The 13,906-nt window shown below is 47.0% G+C and overlaps 1 protein-coding gene across 2 annotated transcripts in view; it reads left to right on the top strand.

Annotated features, from left to right (window-relative positions):
• Positions 1-13,906, top strand: part of LOC112255369 (E3 ubiquitin-protein ligase RNF123) — a 266,952-nt gene that overhangs the window by 203,585 nt on the left and 49,461 nt on the right. For both annotated transcript variants that reach the window (XM_042324870.1, XM_042324871.1), the window contains exon 35: positions 12,026-12,207. In XM_042324870.1, the coding sequence (XP_042180804.1) occupies positions 12,026-12,207 (182 nt within the window). The remainder of the gene's footprint in view (positions 1-12,025; positions 12,208-13,906) is intronic.

Genomic DNA, 13,906 nt, shown 5'->3' with positions numbered 1-13,906 from the left:
GACAGTTTCTCACTTAATTTGTGACAAACGCTCCTAACCTTGAAGAGGTTTGCCACAGTACTCAGACCCTTTACACACCTGTATTTGGGGAGTTCCTCTCATACTTCTCTGCAGATCCTCTGTCAGGTTGGATGGGGAGCGTCCCTGCACTGCTATTTTCAGGGCTCTCCGGAGTTGTTTATCGGGTTGAAGTACAAGCGTTGTCCTGTTGGAAGGTGAACCGTCACCCCAGTCTGAGGTTCTGAGCGCTCTGGAGCAGGTTTTCATCAAGGATCTCTCTGTACTTTGCTCCGTTCATCTTTCCCTCGATCCTGACTAGTCTCCTAGTCCCTGCCGCATAAAAACATCCCCACAGCATGATGCTGCCACTACCATGCTTCACCGTAGGGATGGTGGAAAACATCCCCACAGCATGATGCTGCCACCACCATGCTTCACCGTAGGGATGGTGGAAAACATCCCCACAGCATGATACTGCCACCACCATGCTTCACCGTAGGGATGGTGGAAAACATCCCCACAGCATGATGCTGCCACCACCATGCTTCACCGTAGGGATGGTGGAAAACATCCCCACAGCATGATACTGCCACCACCATGCTTCACCGTAGGGATGGTGGAAAACATCCCCACAGCATGATGCTGCCACTACCATGCTTCACCATAGGGATGGTGGAAAACATCCTCACAGCATGATGCTGCCGCCACTATGCTTCACCGTAGGGATGGTGCCAGGTTTCCTCCAGATGGGACGCTTGGCATTCAGGGCAAAGAGTTCAATATTGGTTTCATCAGACCATAAAATCTTGTTTCTCATGGTATGAGAGTCCAAGCGGGCTGTCATGTGCCTTTCACTGAGGAGTGTCTTCTGTCTGGGCACTCTACCATAAAGGCCTGATTGGTGGAGGGCTGCAGAGATGGTTGTCTTTATGGAAGGTTCTCCCATCTCCACAGAGGAGCCTTGCCAGAGTGACCATCGGGTTCTTGGTCACCTCTCTGACCAAGGCCCTTCTCCCCTGATTTCTCAGTTTGGCCCGGCGGCTCTAGGAAGAGTCTTGGTGGTTCCAAACGTCTTCCATTAAAACGTTTTCTATTTTCTTCCATGTTCTTGGGGACTTTCAATGCTGCAGAAATGTTTTGGTACCCTTCCCCAGATCTGTGCCTCGACACAATCCTGTCTCGGAGCTCTACGGACAATTCCTTCGACCTTATAGCTTGGTTTTTGCTCTGACATGCACTGTTAACTGTGGGACATATAGACAGGTGTGTGCCTTTCCAAATCATGTCCAATCAATTGAATTTTCCACAGGTGGACTCCAATCAATTGGTAAAAACATCTAAAGGATGATCAATGGAAACGGGATGCACCTGAGCTCAATATCAAGTCTCATAGCAAAGGGTCTGAATACTAATGTAAATAAGGTATTTCTGTTTTTTATTTGTAATAAATGTGCAGAAGTTTCTAAAAAAAAACGTTTCGCTTTTTCATTATGGGGTGTTGTGATGTCGTTATGGGGTGTTGTGATGTCGTTATGGGGTGTTGTGATGTCGTTATGGGGTGCTGTGATGTCGTTATGGGGTGTTGTGATGTCGTTATGGGGTGTTGTGATGTCGTTATGGGGTGTTGTGATGTGTGTATGTGATGGTTATGGGGTGCTGTGATGTCGTTATGGGGTGTTGTGATGTCGTTATGGGGTGTTGTGATGTCGTTATGGGGTGTTGTGATGTCGTTATGGGTGATGTGTTATGGGGTGATGTCGTTATGGGGTGCTGTGATGTCGTTATGGGGTGCTGTGATGTCGTTATGGGGTGCTGTGATGTGATGTCGTTATGGGGTGCTGTATGATGTCGTTATGGGGTGTTGTGATGTCGTTATGGGGTGTTGTGATGTCGTTATGGGGTCGTTATGGGGTGCTGTGATGTCGTTATGGGGTGCTGTGATGTCGTTATGGGGTGTTGTGATGTCGTTATGGGGTGCTGTGATGTCGTTATGGGGTGCTGTGATGTCGTTATGGGGTGCTGTGATGTCGTTATGGGGTGCTGTGATGGGGTGCTGTGATGTCGTTATGGGGTGCTGTGATGTCGTTATGGGGTGCTGTGATGTCGTTATGGGGTGCTGTGATGTCGTTATGGGGTGCTGTGATGTCGTTATGGGGTGCTGTGATGTCGTTATGGGGTGCTGTGATGTCGTTATGGGGTGCTGTGATGTCGTTATGGGGTGCTGTGATGTCGTTATGGGGTGCTGTGATGTCGTTATGGGGTGCTGTGATGTCGTTATGGGGTGCTGTGATGTCGTTATGGGGTGCTGTGATGTCGTTATGGGGTGCTGTGATGTCGTTATGGGGTGCTGTGATGTCGTTATGTGCTGTGATGTCGTTATGGGGTGCTGTGATGTCGTTATGGGGCTGCTGTGCTGTGATGTCGTTATGGGGTGCTGTGATGTCGTTATGGGGTGCTGGGTGCTGCTGTGATGTCGTTATGGGGTGCTGTGATGTCGTTATGGGGTGCTGTGATGTCGTTATGGGGTGCTGTGATGTCGTTATGGGGTGCTGTGATGTCGTTATGGGGGGGTGCTGTGATGTCGTTATGGGGTGCTGTGATGTCGTTGCTGTGATGTGATGGGGTGCTGGGATGTCGTTATGGGGTGCTGGGATGTCGTTATGGGGTGCAGGGGTGTCGTTATGGGGTGTCGTTATGGGGTGTCGTTATGGGGTGTTGTGATGTCGTTATGGGGTGCTGTGATGTCGTTATGGGGTGCTGTGATGTCGTTATGGGGTGTCGTTATGGTGATGGGGTGTCGTGATGGGGTGTCGTGATGGGGTGTCGTTATGGGGTGTTGATGGGGTGTCGTTATGGGGTGTTGTGATGTCGTTATGGGGTGTTGTGATGTCGTTATGGGGTGCTGTGATGTCGTTATGGGGTGCTGTGATGTCGTTATGGGGTGCTGTGATGTCGTTATGGGGTGCTGTGATGTCGTTATGGGGTGCTGTGATGTCGTTATGGGGTGCTGTGATGTCGTTATGGGGTGTCGTTATGGGGTGTCGTTATGGGGTGCTGTGATGTCGTTATGGGGTGCTGTGATGTCGTTATGGGGTGCTGTGATGTCGTTATGGGGTGCTGTGATGTCGTTATGGGGTGCTGTGATGTCGTTATGGGGTGCTGTGATGTCGTTATGGGGTGCTGTGACTGTCGTTATGGGATGTCGTTATGGGGTGTTGTGATGTCGTTATGGGATGTCGTTATGGGGTGTTGTGATGTCGTTATGGGGTGCTGTGATGTCGTTATGGGGTGCTGTGACGTCGTTATGGGGTGCTGTGACGTCGTTATGGGGTGCTGTGATGTCGTTATGGGGTGTTATTTGTAGACTGATGAGCAAAAACAAATCATCGATTTTAGAATAAGGCTGTAACGTAACAACGGGTGGAAAAGGTCAAGGAGTCTGAACACTTTCCCAATGCACTGTGGTGCCTACAGTGTTTACCTACAGTGTTTACCTACAGTAGTTTACCTACAGTAGTTTACCTACAGTAGATTACCTACAGTAGATTATCTACAGTAGATTATCTACAGTAGTTTACCTACAGTAGTTTACCTACAGTAGTTTCAGAAAACCAGCCACGCTAATCGCTCCTTTTAGCTCAGGCACCTGGACAGAAGTGAAAAGACACTGTTTGAAGGATGACAGCAACAGTACTGGTGTTTGTCTTCTGTCACGAGAAGCTAATGATTTTTCTTACCTATTCTCTGGCAGTTGTTGATAAATAATCCTCGTAGGACTATTTTGTATGATTACGTTCCTGGCCAGTTTTCCTCTCTGGTTCAATAGCAGCACTAAGCTTCCTATCAATGAAATGTCACAGAAGATCTCCATCAAATCAAATCAAATGTATTTATAAACCCAGCCTAGAACCCCAAACAGCAAGCAATGCAGGTGTAGAAGCACGGTGGCTAGGAAAAACTCCCTTGCATTTTGTCATCCGTCCTACAGGTCGTTGTTGTAGAAAACTGGTCCCTCGGCCAATTCAATTCCCCATCGTACAAAAACAATACAATGAGAGGAAGAAATGAAGATGAGATAGATATGCTAGATGGAGACAGAGAACGAGACATGGAGAGAGAAGAGGAAGCAGACGCAGAGAGGAACCCCCTAGGGTTAACACTACCTTTTTTCTGGTTGCCTGCAAACAGTGGTGCTGGATTGGCTCTGCCTGCTCCTTGTGATGACACTGCGAGGGGTCAGAGATCGGGAAGCTCTGAAGACTCCATGGTGCTCATTACTACAGCTACTAACCTCTGAGGCCCTGAGGGCTCTCGTTCTGTCTGGCTGAGAGACATTGGTGGAAACATCTCGATATGCAGAGAGAGATGCTGGATGAAACGCTGGTTTGTGTACCCAGTGGCTATATGAAAAGGGGCTTGAAACGGAGGGTAGATGGAATCGTTCTCGTCTGAAAGTACTGAAGAGATCGAAGACAGAGAGGGACAGAGTGGGAGTAGATGAAGAATCCACGCGCGTGTTATTTGTTCATTAAGATGTCTATATATTGTGTAGTTTAAAAGGAGATGCATTACAATGCCCCTGTCTTGATAGAACACAACTTTGACAAAAGACTGCGTTTTTCTTTTACATTTATGACTCCAGGCCAGACACACACACACACACACACACACACACACACACACACACACACACAGACAGTACATAGTACACAATGGACAGTTTTCTAAACTCTTTTGTTACATCGATTCACTGTGGTAATTATTCTGAAACATTTCTTTCTCATGAATCAATCTTTTGTTGTTATTTCGAGAATGAGAAATCGTGTCTTTTGTCTGCTGGTCGGCTACAATCTGACAACAGAGAAGGTCACGGTCTAGTCATGCTGATGGGACGTGGCGTGTGTCAAGTGTGCTGATGTGATGTGTCATTGTGTGTGTGTTAAATGTGCTGATGGGATATGTCATTGCGCGCATGTGTGTGTGTCAAATATGCTGATGTGATGTCATATTGGTGTGTATTTGTGTATCAAAGGAGTCCAGTGACGAGAACAACATGACGTGTGTGTCTGTGTGCGCGCTGATGGTATCCACCGTTTTGTCTCCTTTTGATCGTCTGGAATAACATGCCCTATAATCCCCGCCTCACAGGCATTGGAAGAATGGTTCCAATTTGGTTTCAAGACCAACGTCTATGCTTACAGAAGGGCAGAAACAACCAAACTGGGTGAGTTAAAAGTAGATCATCTTGTCTGAAAAAGAAGATGAAGCTTTCTGTGACAATAGAAGAACAACCTAGAGAGAGAAAATAGACTGTCTGAGCTGTCACCTCCAGCTTCACTGTCAATATAATGCAGTACAGACAGTCTGGGCTGTCACCTCCAGCTTCACTGTCAATATAATGCAGTACAGACAGTCTGGGCTGTCACCTCCAGCTTCACTGTCAATATAATGCAGTACAGACAGTCTGGGCTGTCACCTCCAGCTTCACTGCCAATATAATGCAGTACAGACAGTCTGGGCTGTCACCTCCAGCTTCACTGCCAATTTACTGCAGTACAGACAGTCTGGGCTGTCACCTCCAGCTTCACTGCCAATACACTGCAGTACAGACAGTCTGGGCTGTCACCTCCAGCTTCACTGCCAATATACTGCAGTACAGACAGTCTGGGCTGTCACCTCCAGCTTCACTGCCAATACACTGCAGTACAGACAGTCTGGGCTGTCACCTCCAGCTCCACTGCCAATTTACTGCAGTACAGACAGTCTGGGCTGTCACCTCCAGCTTCACTGCCAATATAATGCAGTACAGACAGTCTTGGCTGTCACCTCCAGCTTCACTGCCAATATACTGCAGTACAGACAGTCTGGGCTGTCACCTCCTGCTTCACTGCCAATACACTGCAGTACAGACAGCAGTACAGACGTCTGTAACATTACTCACTTTAGGCTACTTAACCAGTAAGGAGCCTCTGGGGTGTGGTATATGGCCAATATACCACAGCTAAGGCCTGTTCTTACGCACGACGCAACACAGAGTTCCTGGGTACAGCCCTTAGCCGTGGTATATTGGCCATATACCACAAACCCCAGAGGTGCCTTATTGCTGTTATAAACTGGTTACCAATGTAATTTGAGCATGTTTTGTCATGCCCATGGTATACAGTCTGATATACCATGGCTGTCTTCATAATTTGACATAGAATATACAGTATGAGAGATGTATAGATATATACTTCTCATACTAGTTTTTAATACTGCTTGTTCTGTTTTGACTTTTATATTTGCCATTTGATTCTGGATTGATGTTGTACTGCATTGTTGAGGAGAGTTAGCAAGTTAGCGTTTCACTGTACCGTTTGCATGTGACCAATAAATTTGATTTGATTTGAACAGACTGTAGTATCGACACAAAGGGATTTATCTTCCCTCTATCATAAAGATCTGTTAGCGTCTGTAAGGTGTGTGCAGGCGTGACATGGCTGACACATGACCTCCCTGTGTTACTATCCTACCAACAATGATCCATTTTTCTGGCCCATTGATCTGCTGTACGCTGCACTCTAGCATCTCTCCCTCTCTCTGAGAAGATATGTTAATCACCAGATGGAAGGAATGACCAACGTGCAGAGATGGAGTTGAAGGAAGAGAGATGGAAGGGGGATGACGAGTGAGAAAACGGACACCATTCCCTCCGGCACCATCAACCCAGAACAAAACATTGTGTTTGTGTGCTGGCTCTAAATAATTAATGGGAAGCAATGTTCAAACCTTGTCTGATTTTCAAGCAAATTAAATTCAGGACTGAGAATGGACCACTCAGGAACACTCGGCACGTCTTGGAAAGCCATTCTGGTGTGTCTTTCGCATTCAAATGTGTGTAACAAAACTCTGTCCCCGGGTTTGTTTTTCAGAATACCTTCTTTACATGGGCTTTGCTCCTTTCAATCCTGACAAATTCCCCATTCCCTGCTAGTGACAAGCATACCCATAACATGATGCTGCTACTTACAGGAAGCACAAGGGGAGGAATGTTGGGGGAGAGCGAGAGGAGGGAGGGAAGGAATCTATTTGAATCCCCTCCACTATCCTCCCTTTCTTGACTTTGACTGATCAACGACTCAGATTCAGTTGTATTGAGATCTTTGACTCTCTCTCTCCTCTACCTCTCTCTCTCTCTTCTCTTTTCTGTTCTCTCTCTTTCCTCTCTCTTCTCTCTCTTCTCTCTTCTCTCTCTTTTCTCCCTCTCTTTCCTCTCTCTTCTCTCTCTCTCTTCTCTTCTCTCTCTTTCTCTCTCTCTCTTTTCTCTCTCCTCTCTCTCTTTCCTCTCTCTCTTCTCTCTCTTTTCTCTCTCTTTCCTCTCTCTTCTCTTTTCTCTCTCCTCTCTCTCTCTTCTCTCTCTTTCCTCTCTCTCCTCTCTCTCTTTCTCTCTCTCTCTCCTCTCTCTCTTTCCTCTCTCTACTCTCTCTCTCTCTCTCTCCTCTCTCTCTCTCCTCTCTCTTTCTCTCTTCTCTCTCTTCTCTCTCTTTTCTCTCTCTCTCTCTCTCTCTCTCTTCTCTCTCTTTTTCTCTCTTTTCTCTTTCCTCTCTCTCTCTTTCTCTCTCTCTCTCTCTCTTTCCTCTCTCTTCTCTCTCTCCTCTCTCTCTCTCTCTCTTTTCTCTCTCTCTCTTTCTCTCTCTTTTCTCTCTCTCTCTCTTTCCTCTCTTTCTCTCTCTCTCTTTCTCTCTCTCTTCTCTTTCTCTCTTTTCTCTCTCTTCTCTTTCTCTCTCTCTCCTCTTTTCTCTTCTCTCTCTTTCCTCTCTCTTCTCTCTCTTTCCTCTCTTCTCTCTCCTCTCTCTCTTTCCTCTCTCTTCTCTCTCTCTTTCTCTCTCCTCTCTCTCTTTCCTCTCTCTTCTCTCTCTTTCTCTCTCTCTTTCCTCTCTCTCTTCTCTTTTCTTTCTCTCTCTCTCTCTTTTCTCTTCTCTTTTCTCTTCTCTCTTTTCTCTCTCCTCTCTCTCTTTCCTCTCTCTTCTCTCTTCCTCTCTCTTCTCTCTCTTTCTCTTTCTCTCTCTTTCCTCTCTCTTCTCTCTCTCTTTCCTCTCTCTTCTCTCTCTTTCCTCTCTCTTCTCTCTCTTTCTCTCTCTCTCTCCTCTCTTCTCTCTCTCTCTCTCTCTCTCTCTTCTCTCTCTTTCCTCTCTCTCTCTCTCTCTCTTTCTCTCTCTCTCTCTTCTCTTTCCTCTCTCTTCTCTCTCTCTCTCTCTCTCTCTCTCTCTCTCTCTTCTCTCTCTCTCTCTCTCCTCTCTCTCTTTCTCTTCTCTCTTTTCTCTCTCTCTTCTCTCTCTCCTCTCTCTCTCTTCTCTCTCTCTCTTTCTCTTTCTCTCTCTCTTCTCTCTCTTCTCTCTCTTCTCTCTCTTTCCTCTCTCTTCTCTCTTTCCTCTCTCCTCTCTTTCATCTCTCTTCTCTCTCTTCTCTCTCTTTTCTCTCTCTTTCCTCTCTCTTCTCTCTCTCCTCTCTTTCATCTCTCTCTCTCTCTTTCTCTTCCCTCTCTCGATTACCTCTCTCCTCTCACTCTCTCCTCTCTCTCTCGATTCTCTCTCCTCTCAATTCAATTCAAGGAGCTTTATTAGCAAATTACCAAAGTAAGTGAAATAAACCAACAAAAGTGAGAAGAAACAAAAACTGTAGAAATTAACAGAAAACATTTCACTCACAAAGGTTGAAAAAAAAGATAGACATTTTGAAGTGTTATATTATCAGCTATATACTGTGTCTAAACAATGTGCAAATAGTTGTAGTGTGAATCATCGGGAAAGATAAATATTGGTGGTATTTACAATGTTTGTGCTTCACTGGTCTCTCTCCCCTGCTCCCTATATCCCTCTGCCATCTGTTAACCGAGTCACAACACCCAGGTGTGGTCCATTTGGCTAATGATATCTTACTGTTTTTACCCATCATGCTAGGGCTGGGCGATAATGGCCCAAATATCATATATATGATATTTTTCACTTTTTTTTTTTTAATAGTATATTTTCTGTTTTTTGAATAATGAAAGTTGTAAATATTCTTCATGAGTAGTTATAAGTCATTTAAATAGGCCTTTCTTCATTCTGATTTGTTTTATACTGTCCATTTTCTAAAATGTCTACATTTACCATACTTTTGGTATCATTTCCACACGGTGCCTCGCAGGGCTGCATGATATGGGCAAAAAGTATAGCCTTAGTTCATTGGTGAGATGTTGTGGAATTATGTAAATAGACTGATTTTATTCTAATTCGATCGTTGGAATATAGTGGGCAGCACCTTGAATACATTGTTGTTTGACATGACGACGAATGAATAAGGCCAGGGAGGAATTATTGACCAGGGTAGGAACCACAGCTTGTTAAGAAAATACAAAACTAGCGGACAGTAAGATACACAAACTAGAAGTGTAATTATAGAAGACTTTGTGGAAAGCAGCATCGGGGTTGTTTTTTTCACCAACATCTCATTGCATCTTTCTGACCATGTAGACGGCAGAGTGAACGCCGTGGTTGAGAAAAATGCTCTCCCTGAGTGACGGGGGCGGGGCTTGGTGTGGGAGGTGGTAGGGCTTGGTGTGGGAGGTGGTAGGGCTTGGTGTGGGAGGTGGTAGGGCTTGGTGCGGGAGGTGGTAGGGCTTGGTGCGGGAGGTGGTAGGGCTTGCGGGAGGTGGTAGGGCTTGGCGGGAGGTGGTAGGGCTTGGTGCGGGAGGTGGTAGGGCTTGGTGCGGGAGGTGGTAGGGCTTGGTGCGGGAGGTGGTAGGGCTTGGGGGAGGTGGTAGGGCTTGGTGCGGGAGGTGGTAGGGCTTGGTGCGGGAGGTGGTAGGGCTTGGTGCGGGAGGTGGTAGGGCTTGGTGCGGGAGGTGGCAGGGCTTGGTGCGGGAGGTGGCAGGGCTTGGTGCGGGAGATGGCAGGGCTTGGTGCGGGAGGTGGCAGGGCTTGGTGCGGGAGGTGGCAGGGCTGGGTGCGGGAGGTGGCAGGGCTTGGTGCGGGAGGTGGTAGGGCTTGGTGCGGGAGGTGGTAGGGCTTGGTGCGGGAGGTGGTAGGGCTTGGTGTGGGAGGTGGTAGGGCTGGGTGTGGGAGGTGGCAGGGCTGGGTGCGGGAAGTGGCAGGGCTGGGTGCGGGAGGTGGCAGGCAGTAGAAGGGAGAAAGACGACTCAAGTAGATAACGAGTAAACTATTAAAAAATCAAATTAAATGACATTACACACGCTGAAGCTGCCTATCACGTTTAAGTAACCAAACATTGAAATACTGTTATAGAAAGTAAAGTAAAAAATACAAACTGGTCCATGCTTCAATACCAGTATAGAGTAAAGTACTGTATACAGCCCAGCCCAACATGTTTCTGTCTGTCTCTGTCTCTGTCTCTGTCTGTCTCTGTCTGTCTGTCTCACATTGACAGGACTGGTCCTGCCTCATCCTCCAGCCGTGCTACCAGGCATCAGTTACTGTGTGTGTATTCCACCTCACTTCTACTCCCTTTTTCCTGCACAAATGAAACTCTGCTTGTCTTCTTCCCTCTACTTCCCTGTCGGCTTCCTCCCAATCTGTGGAATATTAATGCCATGTTGTCGAGGGGAATAGTTAGAAGTTAGTCTGGGGACTATACAAACAGAAAAGCTTTGAACTATCCTGTTGTCTAGTCTACATCATCTATTTCCAGTGTTTGCATCATGGACACAGTGCCAGTACTGGGTACTGGCTGTATGGCTGCGTGAGTAGCTGGCTGTGTGAGTAGCTGGCTGTGTGAGTAGCTAGCTGTGTGAGTAGCTAGCTGTGTGAGTAGCTAGCTGTGTGAGTAGCTAGCTGTGTGAGTAGCTAGCTGTATGGCTGTGTGAGTAGCTAGCTGTATGGCTGTGTGAGTAGCTAGCTGTATGGCTGTGTGAGTAGCTAGCTGTATGGCTGTGTGAGTAGCTAGCTGTGGCTGCGTGAGTAGCTAGCTGTGTGGCTGTGTGAGTAGCTAGCTGTGTGGCTGTGTGAGTAGCTAGCTGTATAACTGTGTGAGTAGCTAGCTGTATGGCTGCGTGAGTAGCTAGCTGTGTGAGTAGCTAGCTGTATGGCTGTGTGAGTAGCTAGCTGTATGGCTGTGTGAGTAGCTAGCTGTATAACTGTGTGTAGCTAGCTGTATGACTGTGTGAGTAGCTAGCTGTATGACTGTGTGAGTAGCTAGCTGTATGACTGTGAGTAGCTAGCTGTATGACTGTGAGTAGCTAGCTGTATGACTGTGAGTAGCTAGCTGTATGGCCGTGTGAGTAGCTAGCTGTATGGCCGTGTGTGTAGCTAGCTGTATGACCGTGTGAGTAGCTAGCTGTATGGCTGTGTGAGTATGGCTGCTGTGTGTGTGAGAGAGAGAGAAATAGTCTGGTACTGAGAACCACAGCAGGGAACGAGACCAGGGAGTGAATGTCGAAACCAGTGATTGAACATTGGGGCGGCAGGGTAGCCTAGTGGTTAGAGCGTTGGACTAGTAACCGGAAGGTTGCAAGTTCAAACCCCCGAGCTGACAAGGTACAAAATTGGTCGTTCTGCCCCTGAACAGGCAGTTAACCCACTGTTCCTAGGCCGTCATTGAAAATAAGAATTTGTTCTTAACTGACTTCCCTAGTAAAATAAAGGTTAAAAAAATAATAATTAAAAAAACAGCTGCGTAGACCAGCTGAGGAGGAGCAGCAGAGATAGTGAGCTCTCAGAGAGAGGAGAGAGAGTACAACGTCGGTTGACGGGACTTTATTATAAAGTCAGCGCCGATATGTGGTTGTTACTATTTTCCAGGAAGTCTTCACAGGAACAAGAAGTCACACTGGGGTTATGTGAAAGATGTGTCCTGTCTTTCAAGTTCTGATGCACTGTGTGAAAGGAAGAGGAGTTTTAGAAAACACCTTGAATGTTCTCGATGTTGAAACAATGTTCTTGCCAAGCAATTCTTCTTCCCCATAATGGGGAAACTGTGGACCAATGACACTAGGTTCTTCTGGTTTTTAGTGAGCGTCTGTTTTAACATGTCCTCTGTGTCTCTTCAGGGTGTCGCGTGCCGCCTCGGTGCTGTTGTCTGATCCGTGCTTTCAGCTGCACTCCATCCAGCACCTCCTGGGGGAAGGAGAGACCTCTCCGGCTGCAGCAGTGCTCCCCCAAACCCCTGCAGTACACCCAGGAGACCCTGCTGCAGCCCCCGCAGAACGGAAACACTTCTCCCTACACGCCTGTGAGTACATCTCTCTGGCTGGCTGTTAGTCCGTTGGTCTGTCTGTTAGTCTGTTGGTCTGTCTGTTAGTCCGTTGGTCTGTCTGTTAGTCCGTTGGTCTGTCTGTTAGTCCGTTGGTCTGTCTGTTAGTCCGTTGGTCTGTCTGTTAGTCCGTTGGTCTGTCTGTTAGTCCGTTGGTCTGTCTGTTAGTCTGTTAGTCTGTCTGTTAGTCCGTTGGTCTGTCTGTTAGTCCGTTGGTCTGTCTGTTAGTCCGTTGGTCTGTCTGTTAGTCCGTTGGTCTGTCTGTTTTTCCCCCTCATCCATTTACACACAATACCCTATAATGACAAAGCAGAAAACTGAAATATCACATCTACATAAGTATTCAGACCCTTTACTTAGTACTTTGTTGAAGCACCTTTGACTGAATGGGGAGTTTCTCAGGTTGGATGTGGTACGTCGCTGCACAGCTATTTTCAGGACTCTCTAGAAATGTTTGATAGAAATGTTTGATCGGGTTCAAGTCCAGGCTCTGGCTGTGCTCCTTCGAGGACATTCAGAGACATTTCCTGAAGCCACTCCTGCGTTGACTTGGGTGTGTGCTTAGGGTCGCAGTCCTGTTAGAAGGTGAATCTTTGCCCCAGTCTGAGGTCCTGAGAGCTCTGGAGCAGGTTTTCATCAAGGATCTCTCTGTACTTTGCTCCTTTCATCTTTGCCTTGATCCTGTCTCCCATGAGAAGCAAGATTCTCTGGCCTGATGAAACCAAGGTTGAACTCTTTGGCCTGAATGCCAAGTGTCACCTCGGTAGGAAACCTGGCACCATCCCTACGGTGAAGCATGGTAGTGGCAGCATCATGCTGTGGGGATGTTTTTTCAGCGGCAGGGACTAGGAGACTTGTCAGGATCGAGGGAAAGATGAACGGAGCAAAGTACAGAGATCCTTGATGAAAACCTGCTCCAGAGCTCTCAGGACGTCAGTACGGTTCACCTTCCAACAGGACTGCGACCCTAAGCACAAAGCCAAGACAACACAGGAGTGGAGGCCTCTCTCCCTCCATAGGCCCCTCTGCCTCCATAAATAAACCCCTAAACCCCTCAGCATCATCCACATGTTGTTACTACACTAGAACATAGGGCTCCCAAGTGGCGCAGCGGTCTAAGGCACTGCATCTCAGTACAAGAGGCGTCACTACAGACTCTGGTTCGAATCTAGGCTGTATCACATCCGGACGTGATTGGGAGTCCCATAGGGCGGCGTACAATTGGTGCAGATTTGGCTTTGGGTATGCCGTTATTGTAAATAATAATTTGTTCTTAACTGACTTGCCTAGTTAAATAAAGGTGAAATATATATTTAAAAAAATTAAACTTCTAAACTAATCACCAAGCCAATGACTAGTTCCTGTCAATCAGGACTCTTCTCATCCTGGTTTTATGATTTAAACTCAGAGAGCAGTATAGTGTACGCCTCAGTCAGTAGACTATTCATCTCTAATGAAAATAAGCTCCTCTCAAACTCAGAGAGAGAGGTGAAATGAGAGAGACCCAGTACCCCCCAGGGTCTTTTCAGAGTTTATTAGAGCGAGCGGATTTTAGAGGGAGGAAGTGTGCTCCACTAGGCTAGCAAAGCCAACTGACGTAATTGGATGGCTCATTTGTGTACTAGGTTCTGAGTGAGAGGGAGGAGAAGAAGAGCGACGGAGAGGAGAGAAAGATGGA

Source organism: Oncorhynchus tshawytscha, linkage group LG07 (genome assembly GCF_018296145.1).
Source record: "Oncorhynchus tshawytscha isolate Ot180627B linkage group LG07, Otsh_v2.0, whole genome shotgun sequence".
Taxonomy (NCBI): Eukaryota; Metazoa; Chordata; class Actinopteri; order Salmoniformes; family Salmonidae; genus Oncorhynchus; species Oncorhynchus tshawytscha.
This window is presented reverse-complemented; position numbering and strand designations above follow the sequence as displayed.